At 38.6% G+C, this 21,277-nt stretch overlaps 1 protein-coding gene across 1 annotated transcript in view; it reads left to right on the forward strand.

Annotated features, from left to right (window-relative positions):
- The first annotated feature begins 3,220 nt into the window (after nucleotides 1–3,220).
- The window catches only part of efnb1 (ephrin B1), a 33,384-nt gene continuing 15,327 nt past the window's right edge, over nucleotides 3,221–21,277 (forward strand). Inside the window, exons 1-2 of the mRNA XM_039649870.2 lie at nucleotides 3,221–4,272; nucleotides 18,535–18,812. Of these exons, the coding sequence (XP_039505804.1) occupies nucleotides 4,154–4,272; nucleotides 18,535–18,812 (397 nt within the window). The 5' untranslated portion in view covers nucleotides 3,221–4,153. The remainder of the gene's footprint in view (nucleotides 4,273–18,534; nucleotides 18,813–21,277) is intronic.

Consider the following 21,277-nt stretch of genomic DNA (forward strand, 5'->3'; position numbering starts at 1 on the left):
TGAAATCAATACGGGATCCATTTGCCGAACATAATGGGTTTTTTAAACAATCATTAAGGGCACTTAACACGACTTTTATTTAGTACTAGGCCTACTTGATGCATGCAAGCAGCACACACACACACACACACACATACATTTTTCTCTTTCTACAACCTGTTGTCTAAGAACAAAGGTATAGCAATGTGTGTGCGTGAGCACCACTGTCAGAGTGGAAATGAAGATCCGTCACAGTCGCCACCACAATTTCACGGCAAGTTTACCGGTTCAGAAACGCACACACACACATTTATTCACGCATACTGACACACAAGTTTTTGAGCCCATTGCTCACTGTGACAACCAGATCATCTGCCTATGGCTGTGTTCCCAGATACACATACTCATAAAAGACTGGCAAACCGCATGCGGGTCCATGTGCATGTGTAGGTGTCTGGTTTTACCGGTGCTTTTTTAACTAGTCTGTATATGCATGCATCTCTTTTTGGTCCGAGCAAATGTTTTTGTTGTAATGCTGTGCTCTCAGTGTGTTGAGCTAGGCCTATCGGGGGCTTTCTGGGTGGGGCAGTGCTGGATTGTCATTCATGATTCCCTACTGACTAGTGTAGGAGAGAGAGAATAAGAGAGAGAAGTGTGTGTGCTGGAGCGGGGGATGTGTGTGAAATTGGTCTATTATCTGCTTGCATATTCCATCAACACCCTCCTGAGTTCCTCCATTACAGCCACTCCACCTCCTCCTCGTCTCTCTCTCTCTCTGTCTCTCTCACACACACACACACACACACACACCTTCTCTAGTGAGACTATTCCAAGACATTGTTTAGTTAATCTACTGTATTTTGGACCAAATTCAACATTACACAATGTAAGGCCTTCGCCCACACAAATATATGCACCTTTATACACATGCAGACATGAATGCTAACTTAGCTTAACTAACAATGATGTCAATTAGTAATATAATAAAGTTCATAAGGGAGTCACGTTAAGCCACCATTCATCTTTATCGAAACTTTTTGCTGCCTGGTAACAAGTGCTCAAACTTTAACACTCAAGCATATACACAGGAAAACAGGGATTACATAGATTGACTGTAGTATGTACTCCCCTCCCAAATAAACAAATATATATAATGATTTTCGAAGACATTAATACCCGGCAAGGAAACATTCATTTAAATGAAAAGACAGTATTTTATAATGTTACCAAAGATTGCTATTTATTTCTTTTGAATTTTATATTCATTAAAGAATCCTGAAAAAAATTTAGAATACAATTGAGCAGAAAGACTGTATTTAACTGCAATAATAACACAAAATGTTTCTTGAGTGCCAATTTGGAATATCATGATCCTTATGAATGATTTCTTAAGGATCATGTGAAACTGAAGTAATGGATGATGGAAATTAAGATTTGCATCACAGGAATAAATCATATTTTAAAATAGATTCAATTATAACAGCTATTCAATTATAATAATATATAATGCAAATAATATTTTTGATATTACAACTGTAAATGCAGCATTGACAAGTCTAAAATGCTTTCAATTTCAAACAAACACACACGCACACACCCTACAAATAAATATATACATATATGCATGTATGTGCTTAGTTACCATCTTTGTATGCAAAGTTCAAAGTGCTTATGTGTGTATTTGTGTGTCTGTGTGCCCATGTGCACTTTAGGTTTATAAAGTAACTGTGCTCAGACAGCAGTGTGGACATATTAGTGAATAGCTGCTGACAAATGCATGGCAGTAATTTCTCCTTGGGTGTGTATGTGGTTTTGCTCTCTCTGAGCTTGATGCAATAAATATTTCAATTCAGGCTAGCAGTACTAAACGTCAGATCATCTCAGATCCACAAAGAGCACATTAAAGAAAAATGAGAGGAAAAAAAGGGGGCGTATAACTGGCTAAAAGGTCTCGATAATAGTCAAGTTAAGGTGGGGCTATATTTAGCTTTGAGTACTGGTGAAATAAGAAAAGGTCAGATATTTGTGTTTATGTAAAAGGTATGCAAACATTGTTACACACAAAATTCGGAAGACACCTGAAACTGTGCTGCTGCTAACTACTTTTAAAGTAACGTTTATCTATCACAGAATACAAACTCCTCTTTCTGCCTTAAACAGATCCCATAACAGCACATATATCATTTCTAAATGTGTGGCTGCTCTTTCAGAACCTGATCTAAATGTGGGTAATGAATAAACTGACATTTCCCACACACAAGAGCTCAGAGTAAAAGCTGCACCACACTCATGTTATCTAAACACAAGCCAGAGGACTAACCCATCTCAAGACATATGGCTCTCTGAAGAACCACACACACACACATTGTGTAGTAGACTGACAGGACACCATATGTCACTCAGAATCACATCTTACTGAGGGAGGAAGGCATACAAAACCTTATTAACAGATAGTTGTTAGCATTCATAGACAAATGAAATGATTAAGAAGTAAACCAGCTTAATTTTGACGCACTTCATATTGTAACATGCCACCGTTTGTTGTACAGTATATTGTAACTATCTGCCAGTGTTCTACTAAAATAAACCAACAACAAGTCCAGAAAACGAAATATTTTACAGGATGAAAATTAAAATCATTTTTAAAGCCAATAGGGGGCGATATTGACTACTGAAAGGATTAGCGTTATCTTTGTTTGACCATCAAATATCATTAGTGTCACTCTCTTGGATGTCTTTGGGATAATGATCCTAAATCTGTTATTAAACACTTGTACTGTGAAGACCCGTGTTTTCAGCTGTAAACCGTTATGCGCTGTGAATGTAAAACTGACTTACGTATTCATATATGACTCCAGAAGTGCATATCTTGGCGAAAATTATAAACTGTAATGCAACTTACGAGATAAACGTTATCTAGGAGTAACCACAGTAACAAACAATCTCGCTATACGACGTCTACAGAAAACATTAATTTGTGCCATAGTAAATCTGCACAAAAACTGATGACAATGGGTATCATAAATTCAACTAACGTTACTTTTCGAAAACGTCTTCTTATCTTTAAAAGAATGACAGACTAACTATAGATTTTTGTACATCAGTCTTGCAGTTGCATGCAGAACTTCTCCGAAACTCGCTGTACACAGAGGGACACCATGTTGTGACGTCGCCCTAAACGTGCGCCTCGATTGGTCCGTTTCTGAACGGGGCGGGGTTTAGCAGCTCGGTGGGAGTGGAGGTGATGTATCGGGAGTCACTGCGCTGTGAACGGTGTGCGGGACTGACTACGGTCGCACCGAATCCACGGTCGAGCGCCGAACAAATCCAAACAAGATCCGAGGCTAAAAGTCGCGTCATTAATTCGCCGAGGAAGCGAGTACAGCGCCGAAGTTTCCCCATCTTTTTTTTGTATCCTTGAGACGAAACAGCGTGCTCCTTTTGGCACACGAAACAGCAGCGGACAGTAGCTGAGACCCCGTCTATCAGCATGCATTGAAACGCCAGATTATTCAATATAAGCAGCCGCAAAACTCGGGAGTTTAACGTTACTTCTCGTGCCTTTTTTGAAAGAAAATCCAAATGGAATTGGACAGATATTTTTGGCAGTCCTGCGACTGACAGTTAAGCGTTGTTGCTGGACACTTTGAACATGGATTTAGGTCGGTAAATTTCAGACAGAACTGTTGCGTCTCTAAAGCTCATCTCTATGATCTGGGATCAAAAGCGAAAGGAGTCTAGATTTAAATCTGACACATGACCAGGACCGGATTTCTTCACAAACCCGAACCCCAACACGGGATTGATGGTCCTTATACCTGTGTTCACGTCACTCACCCCTAATCTGGCGTGATTTGACCTTTTGTAAGGCTACCAGCTCACTAATAGATGACTACAATAAAACAGTCACGCGCTGCAGTCTACCTAAGTACAAGGTAGCAGCGATTTTGGTAAAAGAGAAACGTTGGGCCAGAAACTGCATGTGCAACGTTGTGCGACACCTTTTTTCCTCCAGGCAACCATAGAAAAATTGGATTTGGAAGTTGAGCCATGGAGCCCCTCCGCCTGGACGCCTAACCTAGTCCTTTTGCATGTGGTTCGGTAACCCGGAGTACAGTCGATCGAAAGGATCTTATCTTCTTGCTGGCTTGTGTCTCTCCGAGAACCCTGTAAGATGGCTGGAAGTGGCGGCTCGTGGAAATATTACCTCTGGATTCTGACAACCATGTGCAGATACGCGTTACCCGCAGCCAAATCACTGGAGTCTGTCGTGTGGAATTCACAAAATCAAAAGTAAGTGCACGAGCGCGTGTTTAAAATCCCTCAAAGAGTGTATGAACTTGAAGTGTATCACTGCGGTCTCAGATTGATGATATTACTAGTTCGGCGTCTATTGATCATGAAATAGACACAGAGTTTGAGTAATCCGTTGTGAAAAGCTCCGGTCACGGCTCGCTCTCCGGCATGATGACATGAAGCTCGCGCTGAGCTCGAGCCTGAAGTGACCGATCAAGCGCGCGCTCTCCCGGGATATAACACACAGCTGTCATACTCCACCGCCGCATCTCATCAACTCGCAAAATCCCTTGTTGTGCGGGGATTCGACAACAATTTCATACTAGTACAACTCCGTTAAATGTTAATGCGAAATATCGTTTTAAAAATAACCTCTTGGCTTTCTTAACTAACGTTACAAATTCAGATACACAAATTGAACGTGTGGCCTTGACACGGGCCTTATTTCTCCATACAATAGCCTTCTTGTAAAAATTAGAAATAGATCAGCTACTGTTCCTCGTTGTTTTTAGCACGAAACTCATTATCTCTATCGGCGTGTCCATCTTTTTATTCTTTTCCCATGAGAGGCGAGGTGAATCACCGCCACCGGCCTGCCCAAATCCCGGCGGCACAGTGTCTGTCATATTGATCAAATCAGAGTTGTGTCGAGAGAGTTAATCGGTTTTTAAGCAGGAGTTTCCTAGACGCTCATAAAATCTCTCTGATTGCTGCTCATAAAACGTTCTAGGGAGCGTCCAACGTGTTTACTTAACCTGAATAATGGCTTAAGGCGCCACCGAAGCTTGACTCAACAGAATAGCAAAGCTGGTTGTTTTGAGTTTTTCATTCGCAAAACAAGCAATAGTTATTTTTGTAAAAACCTATAACGTAACTAAAAAGCTACTTTTTAGTTGACAAACATGATGGTTTGTCTTTGTTTTGAGCCTTTGTGTGCAGTGTGAAATACTGTGGTTGTGTCTCAAGACCTAATGGGCTGCCTACAGTGCCAGCAGTTTTGGGGCATCTAGACAGCATTTTGGGCACCATGGGCTCGTTGTGGTAGCCAGCTCAAAAGGGTTTGAGACACAGCCGCTGAGTTATGAGCGTAAACAGGGGGACAGGAATAGTGCACATGTGTTTTTCATCTCGAGGGGAATATTTTAATTAGGATCTCTCGGTTGGGCTTGTAAAAGATGAGCAAAAAACTTGAAAACTTTAGCATGTGAGAACCCGAGGGTCGACGCGAAAACATAAATTGGGCTTTTAAAATTAAAACCGCACCATAAATTACGAATGAACTCAAATTTATGTTGTTTTTGTTTTTTTCCATGTTTAAAGTTCTCGTGCGAAAATTGAGGAAAGAGGGGAAAATTAAAAAGTTAATTGCTTAGAAATTGGCAACACTTTATAAAACTTTAAACTCATATAGTTAAACATTACTACATTATATAATGCATAGCAAATCTTTTGTTAATTTACATCCAAACAGTTAGAAATGTTATGGACCATTTATAAATCAGCAATAACTATACATGTTAAGCACTGCATAAAGTTTTTAAAATACTTTTTAAAGTTAAACTTCATAAAGTTTTACGAAATTGAATAGAGTTCCTTAATTCAGATATTACATATAGCCAATTTATTTATTGCTTTTTAATTTTAGTGATTTAAAAAAAATAAATAAATAAAAACAATACACCTTGCTACATGCAAAAGCACTTCCCCAAGACTAATTATAGAAAATGTTGCGTTCTGCAGTTTTTCTTTTTTTTTTTTTTTTTAACTTTAATTGTATTATTTTATGTAGGAGCTAAACCCATTACAGAGATTAAAAAAAAAAAAAAAAAAAATCAGCCACATTTGAGCTTTTCGTCATGCGAGAGAAAATTTCAGATCAATTGCTGGAGCCTCTCTGTGTTTCCCGTTGAAGCAGCTTTGAGCTCCACGGCACAGCAGATGCTCAAACTGGCCTGGTCTGTTTTATCACAGTTGGTGCATGTTGTTTTAAGTACTTAATGTTTATTTACTTGCAGAATGTGTGTGTATGCACCTGTGCTAGAGCATGTGTGTGTTGTTAGTTACAAGTTCAGAGGCCCTCACAGTACATTGAGAAGAATCGACTTTGAAAGAGTGTGTGAAGTCGAGAAAAAGAATATCAGAACCGCTTGACTGTTTTTGAGATTTACGAGAGACATGTCTGCATATCTCAATCCCACATCTCAATAAAACACAGCACAATAACTCAATACACAAAGCTTATCCTAAGCACTCTCATAAAGGCATATGGGCCTCAGGCAAACACACTCTCCGGGCTCTATCTCTGCAGCGGACATATGGGAGCGTCCACCACCACTAAGTCCAAGTCACCCTTTAAACCTCTTACCAGACTCTCAGCAGTAAGGCCATCATACACGCACACACACACACACACACAGCTCTCTTACCCATAATAATGTGCCATTTGTGTTTTAGGTCAGACCTCTCTCAGACTGAATGCGAAATATAATTGAAGGACTGTAAAATTAGAAAAAAAACTCTGGCTGCGTTCTCCACCCCTCAGCACTCTGATATTTATATCAGCAAAACGCAAAGTTTACTGAATGCTGAAGCTACCGCTGCGTTTTCTCTGGAAGAAACATTTGGTGGAACAAGAGCTTTACTGATTTATTCTGTTGACACAATTATGTAAATTTAATTACTTCTAGACACAACTACACATATACGCGCTCGCACACAGTCAGACTTACTGCTGCTTTCAGATGTATAATTCTGTTCCTATCTGCATGGTTCACAGCTATAATTTGGACTAAGAAAAATGTAAAAAGCGACACCCCTCCCCTCCCCTCCTCTGCCTTGAGGGAAGAAAAGAGAAGTGGATTCTGCTGGGAATAGAGAGAGAGAGAGAGAATAAAATAGCTAATCATTGGGACAATTATCTCATTGAGGCACAGATTTCAGGTTATGTCTTATCATCTTAATGTCACACACTACACAACGAAATGAGAACTCTCTTTACTTCCCAGTTACATCATCGAATTCTTAGTTACAAATCAATATAATTTTACCTCATTCAAGTCCTTGGCAGCCACTCGCTTATCAAGAAAACACTCTAGCTGTTTAGGAAACAATTTTCTGATGAACGACAGCAAATTACCTAAATTCCTTTTGGATTTTTAAAGAACAAAGTAAGAGGGATCCATGATATATGTATGAATGTGACTGTGTGTTTTGGCCATATTCCAGTGCTAAGGGAGGAGATGAGGAGCTAATTGGAAATCTGTCTCTCATTAGCTCAAAAATGCTACTGAAGTACTTTACTTATGTGTGTGTGAGTGTGTATTCAAGCGTACAAGTTCGCTCATTTACTCAACACTCTGTGGTGCACAATTAGTCTTAATCAGCAACTTCTCTGTGCACATATAACCGTCTAAAGCAGCAGTTAAACATCCTGTTTAGCTCATGAACACTCTTTAAAAATGTGGAAAAGAACTTGTGACTTTCTTTTCCACAACAGAACAATGTTGTTATGGATGGAGCCCCATTGACTTAAATTGTATGGATAAAAACAGTTGAGAGACAAATATCTTCAAAAGTTTGGAAATGACACGAAACCGTTTTCTAGCAGTTGATCTGGGATTTTCAAGATATAATTGCACAACAAAGGAGACTCGAACCTGTATCCCTGTGAGCCAACCTGTCAACACACATGCTGACTGCTTCGCTGCATTTAAAATGTAGAAATTTCTGAACACAGTTTTTTTGGAGCCTGATTTTTACGAAATGAAAAGACAGAAATGTCCTTTGACCTTCTCGGGGATTATGTTGGTTCTCAACTGCGATCATAGTAACGGATTCATGTGTGACTGTTCAGGATCATTTAGGACATGTTTGGGCATATATTCAGTCATCCACTGCAGTAATAATTATTCTCCGAGTCGTGTTACTTTCAATCATTTGTCTGTGTGCATTTACGAGTGTGTAGGCGTGAATCGTGTGCGTGTGTTTGTGTATGCATGAGTTAGTGTGTGTATGTCATGATCAGTGGTGTTATAATAGGAGTTGACAGTGAGGAGATTAACTCTGTCAGAGTTTCAATATGTTGAACAGCAAGAGAGGACTCACGCAGACTCACACACACACACACACACACACTTCCCTCCATCTCAGCCAGCATTTCCACAGCAGACCTGTTCCTCTCTGAAGTGTGTGTGAAGTGGCTTTTGTTCCACCTTGATAGCATTTCACGGTGTTGTGGATGTTTGTCGGTGTGTGTGTGTGTGTGTGTGTGTGAGCGAGTTGCGTTCTGTTAATGCCATATCCTGAGAGTCTAACTATAACGCATGTGCATTTTAACGGGGATTCAGTTAGCAACTTAAAACCGTATTTCTGTAGTCGTTATATAACACGGAGATTGAAAGCGAGAGGGCTTGGCATGAAACCTAATTTTTATTGTACATCCATGTGTGTGTGCGCATGGGGAGCTTCATTAACAACAGTGCTTAAGTAACAAACGCACATTGTCTGTCCCTGACCAAGCATGACCGCTGGGCTCTCACGGCCTCCTCAAACGGCTCTCACACGCACAGTCGCGCTCCGAGCCCAGCGCCCGTGTTGTTTTAAGGACTGTAATGTTTGTAGTTGTAGGGTCTGTTGGAGCACACGAGTCGGAAGAGGAGCAGTGGCAGCTGCTGGGGGGTGGGTTTACTTAGTTAGACTTTAGGGACAACATTGTCCCCGAAGTTATCTAAATTTGACTAAATCTCCCATTGGGGAGGTCCAGGACATCCTCAGAGGTCAAAATCATTTGTAAAGCAAAAATAAAATAGTTTTTTTCTTTTTTTTTTTTTACTGTAAAAAGGCTAAAAGGTTTCTAATAGGGTTTGGGTTATTGTTAGTCTGTTGTAATCATAGTTAGCTTTATTTATAACTTGTTTAGATAGCTAGGTTAATGTGTAAGCAGTATTTTGGGGGATTTCAGTGGCGTTTGCTAATTTTTAAAAAGCATATAGTTCACCCCGAAATGAAAATTGTCATCATTTAGTCACCCTCATGTCATTCTAATCTAAACCTATGACTCCATTTCTTCTGTGGAACATAAAAGATATTTATAGAACCGTCTCTTTTTTATTTTTTTTATTTTTTATCTATACAGTAGAAGTCAGCAACCAAATGGTAAGCAAAATGGTCACAACATGAGGTTGAGTAAATAATGACAGAATTCAGTTTTGGGTGAACTATCCTTTTAAGGTGGTTTCTGTGGTTCATGAACATGCAAATCATTCAGTGTCTTGATGTATATCGAGATGGTAAATAGTTTCAAAGTAATACTATCCGATAATATCGCCTTATCAACACACCCTCATTTCTTTTTTGCAAACAGCTAAAATGTTTTGTAAACAGTCCCACTATACTTCCTCCTTTGTCCTGTCTTTTATCATGTACCACCAAAATTACTCTATTATGTATTTCAACTCTTTTTAGAAGGTTTTATTACTTTACCCAAGGCCTTAACGTCTAGGGTTACAATGAGAATTAACCCTAACCGTCGGGGTGAGTAAATATAAAGAGTTCAGATGCAAAAGCCTCTAAGTGCCATTTGAAATTTTCTTCTAGAATGACCATTTTTATCAAGCTTGTATATTTAAGTTGAGTGATTTCACTTAAATGGCAATGATAATTACCTATTAATTGTTATTTAAGTGAAATTACTGAACTTAGATATACAAGTTTGATAAAAATCATCATTAAAGAAGAAAATTTCAAATGGCATTTAAAGGCTTTAGCATCTGAACTCTTCATATAATCATCAGTTTTTTTTTTTTTGTGAACAAGCTGCAATGAAAGTAAAGTAGAGACTGATTTTACTGTCGGGCTCCAGTAATGGCAAAAGAACAATAAAAGTATAATAAAATAAGTAATTTTTACTCTTTATGGTGGTTTGTCATTTTTTTGGATTAAAATACTGTAGCTGTACATTTATTAATTTCTTAAGATTTTAAATAAAAAAAAAATAGTTTAATTTTAAAATGTAGTTAAACCCACTTCTATGTTAAACCTAAAGTTTGCTTTGACTCTCACCTCCAAACTGCCATGAGAACGTGATAAGATTCCATTTAGGCTGCTGGATAAAAATCACCACAGTGCCGTGATTTAGGGCGGGTGCTCGAATATATCATTACATTTGGGCCGGATTCCTGTCCCTCTGTAGTCAACTGTTTCCTCTCTCCTTCTTCTGATCTCCCATCATGCAAATACCAAGACTCATAAACGTCAAGCAAACCCGAGACGTTAAACACCAGTTTCTCTGTCATTCTTTTTAAAGAGGGAACAGAGCACTGTATCATCACGATTCAACCATCTCATGAAAGATCTGACCACAATGTGTCTCTCCGTAACAACACACTCAGGCTTCCCGTTGTTCAACAGCTGCAACCTGTCCTGGAAAAAGTGACTTTGGGTATTCAGATAGCCTGTCACACACACACACACACACAACAAACACAAGTGTGTGAGGTGGAAAACGATTAGTGTTCTGTAAGGAGAAGTTTGCGATCTGTTTGTTCCTTCAGTTCTCCGTGTGCACATTCACACTCTCATGTTTGCTTTCTCTTTTGACTGTGTGAGACAGTATGCACTGGTGGATTATGGGTATATATCTACCCTAAACACATTTATACTCGTAGTGTAAACAAAGAGAGGCAATGCAAGTCTAGCAACTCAAAACTTGCTTAAAATCTGCTACGTGTACTCACACACACACACACATACTCAAACACACAGCGGGCCATCAGTCACACCCTTTAAGAGTTCAAAGCTCCTCTATCCTTTTTATCCACTTTCCAGTCGACAGCTCAGACCATCACACTCACTAAACCCATCATTCCTTGCCGGCGTGTGTGCGTGTGTGTCCGGAGAAATGGTCACGCTTTCAGTCAGCTAAATGCCGCTATAAAGCATCTGAGAAGCTGAAGTCTCCAGTCTGCTTTCATCTCCAGCTGATCTGAGCTCAGTGCTCTCTGCATGCAGGTTCAAATCACAATAACCTTTATTAGCTCCAGCTGACCTGAGAACAGTTCTCTCACGCAGTGGTTTTAAGCTTCTTAGGGTTACCTGCCATTAGAAGACTTACTTCTGAACGCACTCGGGAGATCAAACTCTCCTCACTGATCTTAGGTTTGGTTGAAAACACCCAAATATCAGGCTCAGGACGCCCACAGATAGATCAGGCTGAAAGCTGTTTACTGGTCCAGGAGCTGTGGAAAGCTGCTTTTAGGGATGCGTCTGAATCAGCCATTTTAAAGGCTCATTATTATTTAAAATGGAGGGTAAAGGAGTTTGGAGCCATTATTGGTGAGACGGTGATCTATGCCTGCAGCTGGACGGAACAAATGGAAAATCTAATTATAAAACAATGTTGAAAACGCACTTGACAAATACACAATTCATAAAACATGAGTGTGTGTGTGTGTGAGAGAGAAAGGAGTTTGTTCATCTGCGTGTGTTCTGTGAATTTTGAAAATGTCCTCACAAATGCAGTGAAACCTGTTGAAAAGTGGACTTCACTATATGATAGGCTCATAAATCATGTTTATCTTTGAATCTGCTAATATCGAAAAGTTTGTGTGATGACTGGGGATGCAAGTAGACTGATGTACATTTACATGTTATGATCGATAATTGAGAAATGGACAATATTAAAGTTCTATACTGCTTTGTCTAAATATAGTTGAAAGTTTGGAGTCTGTAATTTGTTTCTTTTTTAAAAAATGTAAGAACTTTTATTCAGCAAGGATGCATTCATTTGACCAAAGAATCCTGAAAAAAATAATCACAGTTGCCACAAAAACAAGATTTTAAGAAACAGGATTAAAAGAAACAATTTCAAGAAAATAATGTTTCTTGAGCACCAAATCAGCATATTAGAATGATTTCTGAAGCAATCTTGTGACACCGAAGACTGGAGTAATGATGCTGAAAATACTTTGTCATTAAAATAATAAAATAATATTGTAATGTACAGTATTACAGTTTTTACTGTATTTCTGATCAAATAAATGCAACCAAGGTAAACACAATATCTTACCGAACCCCAAATTCCATGAAACTGTTTTGTTCTTAAAGGTAAACTTTCGATTAACGTGAAATATAGTGAAACCATGGGTTTGTGTATATTTTTCTGAAGATGAGGACAGGGGCTGCTACATCCACATTACCATGACAGGCATGCTGAAACACAAAAGTGTGATGGAGTTGTTTAGTCTAATGACAACTTGTCATTGTTCTCATGTTGGTTTTTGGTTCCCAAGAGTCTCTCTGTCTCTCCTATTATATTTCTCATAGGTGTAAATATCAATCAGTGATGCGGTCATAAATAACTACAAATGCATTGACATCGCTATTTGAATTTTTTTTTCTTGTGTGTGTGTTTGATTTCTTTTGCTGTTTCTCTCAGGCATTTCAGACTAAGCTGTCTAACAAGTATAACTTGTTTGTGTGTGTGTGTTTGCAGTTGCTTTAATTGCTCTGAAATGTGAGATTTTGTGAGAAAAAACACACATGCACACCAAAACAGTTTCTGCATCATTGTGACCTGTACACACACACACACACACACCACACGCTCACATTAAGAGTGCAGATATTATTATCTCTCTCTCTCTCTCTCTCTCTCTCTCTCTCTCTCTCTCTCTCTCTCTCTCTCTCTCTCTCTCTCTCTCTGTGTGTGTGTTTAACGGTGGTATCCTGGAGGAGCTCTGGAGGAATTCATACCTTTCATCTCACACTCAGACAAACACAATACTCCTGACAGTGAGTGGGAGAGTGTGTGTGTGTGTGAGTGAGAGAGAGAAGAGGAGACGAGAGGGAGACAGACTTTGACACAGAGAGAGAGGAGAGACAGAGTAAATATGAGCGTTTCTGGCTGTGTTTTTTCATTTGCTCTCTAAATATATATATATATATATATATACTGTCTGCCACCGTGCCGTTGCATTTTGAGCTCAGACAAGGACTTTTAAATTCGTTATGAATGCTGTTATTAATTTAATGAATACAGGGTGTGTTGTTATAATAAATTACATTGTGTTGTTATTCAGTTATTATGCGAGTAATACATTTTAGAGTTTAGAGATACAGCAATCGCAGTGTTGGAAGATACTTTGAAACTGTAGACTAAAGGTTTAGTTAGACTACAGTCAAGCTAAAAAAAGTAAGCTACAAACAGTGCTGGTTATTTGAAGGAGAAAAAAGAAGGAAACATGTTAAAATTATATGACTAGATTATTTCTTTAGAAAATTAGGATAGCTTAAAATAGATTTTTTTTTTTAAATGTTCATAAAATATGATGCTGCCTGAAAGATGGTGATAGTATTTACAATAATATAAACTGCCATTGTAAAATTTGTAGTGCCATTACTTGTAGTTATTTACCAATTGAGTAATGCAGTATAGTCTAGCAATATTGCTATTATTAATATTCTCATTATCATTAGGCATGAAGAGGTTCAGTAAAGTTGGTTACTTAAATAGTAGATTTTTTCCCCTCTCTTGTGTTAACTCGGAGGCTAGAAAATCCTACAGTGGCTAAAGTCATTGTTTCAGGGCTGAACAGATGCAAGATATCTTCTTGCACGACGGGAAGACCTGTCATTTAGATGTCTTCCTGTAAGCTTGATGTGAAACTATCAAATGTCACAAGAAACTCGCGGACTGGTACGGCAGTCCAATAAAAAATGTGAACTGACAAGTGTATTGTCAACACACAACTACAAAAATGCAGAATGTACTTGCAAATTAAAACTAGTTGTGTTATTCTTTTGTGGGATCCCTGGTGATTTCCACTTGTACCGTCAGCATTGGTCCTGGGTGATCAGGGCGAATAGAAGTGTTATGACTGTAAACAGTAAAGTGGAAAAGTTCTTGTGAATTCTGTCTGTTCGCATGATGCATTTGCAGATCTCGATAGTTCAGTAGGGAACGTTAGCTTGACCCCTAGCCTCTAGCCTCTTTGAACTGGTGAAAGTAATATGGGTGAAAAACAGCAGCTAAAGACATTGAGGAGGAGAGCAGGAAACGAATCAAGTGAAAGAATGTTCTTCTGTCTGATTGTGTGATGGGGAGTCATCATTTCCCCCCAAGGCCGACTGATAAAATCCAAGTGCACTGTTGCCCGTTGACTAAAAGTCCCAGAAATCCCCTTTCCTTGCATTCTGTGTTTCAATCAGATAGGATATGAAAGGAAATCTATTTAGATTAGGATTTCATGCAGGATATGATGAACCTTTTATTAAACTTTTAGCTGTGTTAAAGTAAGAAAGTGATTCATAAATTAAATAAATACTGTTTTCAATTAAATCCGAAACTAAAACTAAACTTTTTCTTTTGGGTGGTAGGTTTTGGCTTAATCTGTTGTAATTATATTTAGCCATGTTTAAGAACAATAGGCCTCAATGATACGCATGTATGAGTGTGCGTGTGTGTTCATAGCTATACTTCAGTTCAGAAGTCAGCTAAATCTGACCTAACCTCAATTTGGGAATTGTGCTTATTTGTAAAAACAATATAAATAAAGTAAAAAAAGAAAAAAAGTGTGTGTGAGTGTGAGAGAGTGAGAGAGAGCGAGAGAGAGAATTAATGAGGATGGGGGGCTCTGCTATGGAGATTCCTCATTTCTCTTAGACTCCATTCACTCATTTCTCTCATTCTCAACAAGATGCCCAAGGCTCTGTGTGTTTTTTGAGTGTGTGAGTTTGTGTGCAGTTGTTATTGTGAGTGGGATATGTGTAAGCTGTCTCTCTCTCTCTCTTTCTCTCTCTCTCTCTCGCAGACAAAGAGCCACTTGTAGGAGCTCTGCCTTGAGAGTGGACAATCACATGACCACTGCACTCTATACATACACCCCACGCCTCCATATTGAGTGTGTGTGTGTGTGTGTGTGTTTAATGAGAGATAGGTGACTACATTTTCCCGTTGGATATGTTACACACCAAAAATAAAACTGAACTTTCCAGTCTTTAAATTGTAAAATAAGGTCTGTGTGTTGTGTACATATAAGTGGCAGTTGTTGGTCCATTGTGGAGGTTAGACTTATTGCCAAGACATGTGATTACAGCCCCTTCTCAGAATGTAGGCGCTTGTGTGTTAAGAGGTGTCTGTGTGTCTCTCTCTCGCTCTCTCTCTCTCTCCCTCCCTCTTGAATGAGGCTGATTTGCATGGCTGCTGTATTCAGTATTTAATTGGTGCCATTCAGTCCTGGTCTAATCCCGTGTTCACTTGTTTAAAAAGCGAGGAGGCCTCTTATTGAGTGTGTGTGTGTGTGTGTGTGTAAGCTTGTGGGTCTAACTCTGTTTCACACAGTGCACTGAAACTGAAGTGTATATGTGTGTGTGTGGATAATTACATTTACAATTTGAATTAAGACATCTCCCCCACTCTCTAATGTGCTACTGATTTAATTCAATTTTAAGCAGGAAATGGCATTTTTTTTTATTATCCAAGTCTTTCTAGAATTTTGTTATTGTGTCTGGTTCCTTAAATATTGTTTATCAAACTGTAAGAAATATAATATGCATTATATAATGGTTGTTATTGAGTTAGGAATAATTGGAAAATTCTATAATTATTAATAAGTATAAATAAATATGTATATTAATGTACAATATTTTGATTAAAATTTTATTTAAAAGTTTAAGAGTAATTAAACTTTGGAGTGGAGGAAAGCCTTAATTAAAAATAAAATAACACTATATCTGCCATATCTGACGCATTCACACACACAGGGAGGGACACAAACTTCTTAACTTCCTCTAGGAACAGGAAGGGTTAGGCTACCTAAACGATTATAAATATGCTGGTGAGATCTTCTCATCATCTGAGCTTCCAACACACACACACACACACACACCCACACACATTCGCAAACAATCCCTCTCAGGTCCTGCTTCTGAAATTCTCAGTCTGCAGCAGCTGCTGATTTGACAGGAAGTGATGAAGTCTTTTCTTCAAAGTTGAGGAGGTCAGATTCCTCCTCCTCCTCGCTCGCTTTCTCTTTCTGTTTCTGATTTGTTCAGTCATAGCTAGCCGTCAGAGGAAGGGCACGAGTTTGACATCTTCATTGATGGGGGAAAAAAGAGAGGGATGAAAAGAGAATCTAGAAACAGAGGGATAAAAGAAAGGGATAGACAGGAACAGAGAAGAGGTCGCAGACAGAGGAGGCAAATGTCACACAAAGAGTTTAACCCTGCAAAACTTCTTAAGTCATGCAAATCTCTTATTCTCTCACGCGCACACACAGATATTCTCTAGTTCTGCACGTCAACGCCTCAGATATCTGCTTTTATGAACTGCTACAACATTTGACTAAATTCGGTAATCTCTGTCTGGGGCTGCTCATAATATGATACATTCTGCACATGTATATCACTATTTAATATGTCAAAAATTATCATTAGTTACTTAGTATAATAAACCATCGTATATATTTATTGGTATTTAGTGTTTTACTTTCAATAAACTAATCTTCAAAGGCTGGGGGAAGTCTCTTATGCTCAAAATAAGCATAAGAGATCAAATGATCAAAAATACAGTAAAAACTGTACATTTGTGAAATCTTAACAAAAACGGTTTTATTTTTGAATATATTTTGAAATATAATTTTTCATGTGATGTCAAAGCATCCAGTGTTCAGTCTCACATGATCCTTGAGAATCTAATATGCTGATTTTCTGCTTAAGAACCATTTCTTATTATTATCCATGTTAAAAAACAGTTGTTCTGCTTAATATTTTTGTTTCTTTCAGGATTCTTTGATCAATAGATCATTCAAAACAGCATTATTTGAAATAGAAATCTTTTGTAACAGTATAAATATGTAAAATTTGATCAGTGTAATTCGTTCTTGCAATAGAAATGTTAATTTCTTTCAAAAAAAATCTTACTGACTCAACAGTAGTGTTTATATATCCAATAACAACCTTTATAGATGCTTTAAAAATCTCTAATATTATATTGGTTGATAACTGATATGGCACTGATATATTTTGCACACTACTGACATTTGAATCGCTTTTCCGAAATTCCCGAATTTACATGCCGCATACAACTTGCTGTGGTTTGTTTTTAAATGACATTTTTTATCAATGATCCTCTCTACTCTTTTCAATGAGAGCACTGTAAGCTATCATAACTGTGTGTATTCTTGTTTATATAAGTCTATCTGTCCCCTTTGTTTCCCTTCTTCTTACTGAGAACATAATTGTGCTTCTCAATAGCCATAATCACTCATAATTGGATTTCACAATCCTGCACACACCTCAAACACAGACACAAGTATGTGAACACACATATAGCACGTTTTGTGAAATAGACGGAAGTCTGTGCCCCAGTAAAAGGTTTTTGTTGTTAATCCGTCTGTGAAGATGTTTTGTGCGCTCTTATGTGTGTTAAACCAGCGAACAGCCTGCAGCGAAAAGTGTGCACACGAAAGCAAGAAAAAACCAGCCGAATTACATTATACAGAGACAATATTTGAGTTTGATCAGGGCCATATATCAGGGAAACATACGTTCTCCTGATGTGTTTTTGTATGTGTGCATGTCTTTTTCATTAGAGCGTGTGTGTGTTTTTTTGCATGCGCTGTTGTAGTTTTTAGGGGATTTCTGTTTTTGTCTGTGCCTATGTGTGTATCTAGTTTTAGGGCATGTCTGTGTGTGTTTGTTTGCTTTTGTTCTTGTGTGTGTTTGTGTGCGGTTAGCAGTTAAATGTGTAAAGGACTGTGTTGCAATCGTCTCTCCTTACAGACACATATTGATGGGGGTGTATACACACACACACACACACACACACTAGTCAGTGTTACTAAGAATGGGTAATATATTCCCTGAATGTGCGAGCAGGGTTGATCAGCACATGAACAATAAATTATAAACTCTAATAAATTAAGTGAGATGCTTCTATTTCCCTGTCCAATAAATCCTAGTCAGCAGATTCAGCTCCATCTCCATCCAGCTCATTTCTGACTCTGCTCTTCTGTTGCTCTCTGTCTTTCATATTTGGAATTGTTTAATATTTTGAAATATGTTATTAAAATGAAAAAAAGAAACGCCGATAGTCCCTCTGGAGCGTTTTGTGGAGGTTCTTGGCAGTGGGCTATTTGAACCAAAGTTTTTCCTCTCATGATTGAGTCCACAGAGATGCAGATTCTACTGAGATTCAGTCTCAGAGAGGATTGTTTAAATGTGATTGTGATTTATTGTAACTTTATATGCTTTGTGTTGCAGGTTTGTGTCTGGAAAGGGCTTGGTGATCTACCCAGAAATTGGTGACAAACTGGACATTATCTGCCCCAAAGGGGACATTGGGAGACCGTATGAGTTTTATAAACTCTACCTGGTGAAGAAAGAGCAGGCCGAGTCCTGCAGCACCATACTGGACCCCAATGTTCTGGTGACCTGCAACAAACCAGAGAAAGACATCAAATTCACCATCAAGTTCCAGGAGTTCAGTCCAAACTACATGGGGCTTGAATTCAAACGCCTCACAAACTATTACATCACCTGTAAGTAAATCCAGCTTTTCTGTATTTGTCTAACCTACCTATACTTTTGGGAACCAATTTTCATTCATTCGGAAATATTTGCAGAGATTGTACCTTTAGGGGTGCAACATGTTGTTGCTGGGGCAGTACCCTTAAAGGGACTTTACCCCTAAAAGTTGCATATTAGAACCCTTAGGGCCAGATTTACTAACAGCTTGCACCAGCACAAACCCTGTTTTTAGGATTTACTAAAGACACGCAGTGAAAAATTAGCGCTGAATAGACGTGGACAGGGTTATTTTTGTGGCTGACCTTATTGCATATGCATTTATAGGAGTTTCCCTTTCAGGAGCCAAATTTATGGGAGGAGAGTATTTAAATGAATGGGGTGATTTACTAAGGTTTGCGCTCGTCTATTGATATTTGCGCCATTATTCACTACTCAAAAAAAGCATGTCTTAAACCGGACACTAATTTGAGCTGCTCTCGGTAAATTACATTAGTCTTTATGGAAATGATCCGGCTGCGTATGTGTTCTTTAATTTGCACGTTGTCTGTAGATCATGCGCACAACTGTACACTCCCATCTGCACATTTTTGGAATTGCGTTCCCACGCTAATTTGCCCCGTTTCATAAATTTGGCCCTAAGGCTACTGCCCTATGGACAAGGTGTTGTACCCCTGAATGTATTGCTTCACACACAAATTGAAAAGTATTGATTTACTTCTTAAAATTCTGTAAAGTTGTATTTCACAACTAAAAACAGCTAAATACAATAGTAGTTAATGAGTCCCATTTTAGATAGCTTCCTAAACGTGTGTTTGGGTCAGGTTCTTGTCTATATTATGGGGTCCAAATGTCCCCAAAATGTTAGTAAAACTGGAAATCACATTGTTTGGACAAGCCAAAGGCCCTCAGACTGATGGTTTAGGAATTAAGGAATAGAAAATTTCATTAGTCAATGGAAAGTGTGTGTGTGTAATATTGAAGCCAGTTTCTACCTTAAGAGAAAAAAATAAAATGGGTATTTGAAATAGTTTAACATAAGAAATAAACTCACATTGTAATACAACGTGTGAGTAATTAAGTCACAAATAGAGTTAGAAAGGCACGAACAGGCTTTAATGGTGGTATGTTTGTGTAAATCTGCACAAGTTATGCTTCTGTGAAAGGTTTTCAGTGAGGGATGATTTTCCAGCCACAAACAGCACGCAACAGTTGAACTGAAGCGCTGATTAATGATTCATTCAGAATTAAAGATTTCGAACACATTCAGCATAAATGCATGCTAAACCCTTAGCATACCAGATGAAAACAGCAGGGAACTGCATGGTAATTTTAACACACTCCTTTTCTTTTTTACCTCGCTTTCTTTTTTTAACTCTTTCCCCAAGGATGGTGGGAGGTAGAGACACTTTCAGTCAGGCATGTCTCATTGGTTGTCTTGCCTCACTGAGTTTTTGGTCTCTTGACCATGATGCCCAGACATGTCCCATAATCCACTTCACCTCCACTGACCCATCACCACAACTACACCCCCAGAAAGCAGCAGGGCTGCTATTAGATCCAGTAAAACACTCTCTCTCTGTCTCTCTCTGTTTCTCTCTTGCACTCGCACTCGCGCGCACACACACTCCCTAGCAACCAGCTCCTTTATCTTGCTCTGGTAAACAGGATGAGTCTGGTTAAAATAATTTTGCTGAAATGTGTTTGTGTTCTGGGTTCAGTGGTTTTTGCTGTCTGGTCATCTTGTTTTCACTGGTCATTCAAGTTAATAACTCAGCGAGAGACTTTAGAGCGTGACAGTTTCACACGCATCCATTCGCTCCTCAGCAAAAGCCTCTTGAGTTGTTTTTCTTCAATGTGTGCTATTGGTATGTTGCATTTACATTGTTTACATACAGCGAGTCCCTGAACTGATTGTACTTTGGCATAAGTATAGATGCAGTTTAATATAAAACACCCCGTTTGTGTGTTAAATGTAAGCAAGATGTTTTCAAACATCTAAACTGACCACTCAAACCAGAATGCTTTTTAAAACACACACAAAGTCAAGAAAAGCATATTGAACTAATTATGCGCTCAAAATTCCTAAGTAAAAAAACATTTACTGCGTAGATTTTTACATGGGTTTGTCTGCTTTACTCGCACTACTTGTGGTTAAGGTTTATGGTGTGTTTTAATTATTACATGAATGATATTTTGTTAGCACCATGTTGTTGTGTGGTTTGATAATGAATAGTTAGTTATTAGCATTTAGCTTGTTGTGATAGTGCCTGAGCAAATGGATGCAGCTGCAGACCTCATTAATACTGACACATCATTAGGCGTCGCTCTGCCCACCCGCCTTGAGGGTGTCTGTCAGGCTTTTTTGGTTGCTACAGCGTCACTCCAGGTGCTTTTTATCCATCCACGAGTATCTGCTGTCACTATATTATACTTTTTCAGCTTGGTGTTGAGTTTCTTTCTCTCTGTGCCTCTCCTG

The sequence above is a fragment of the Pimephales promelas genome, chromosome 4, assembly GCF_988280905.1.
Source record: "Pimephales promelas chromosome 4, fPimPro1.hap1.1, whole genome shotgun sequence".
Taxonomy (NCBI): Eukaryota; Metazoa; Chordata; class Actinopteri; order Cypriniformes; family Leuciscidae; genus Pimephales; species Pimephales promelas.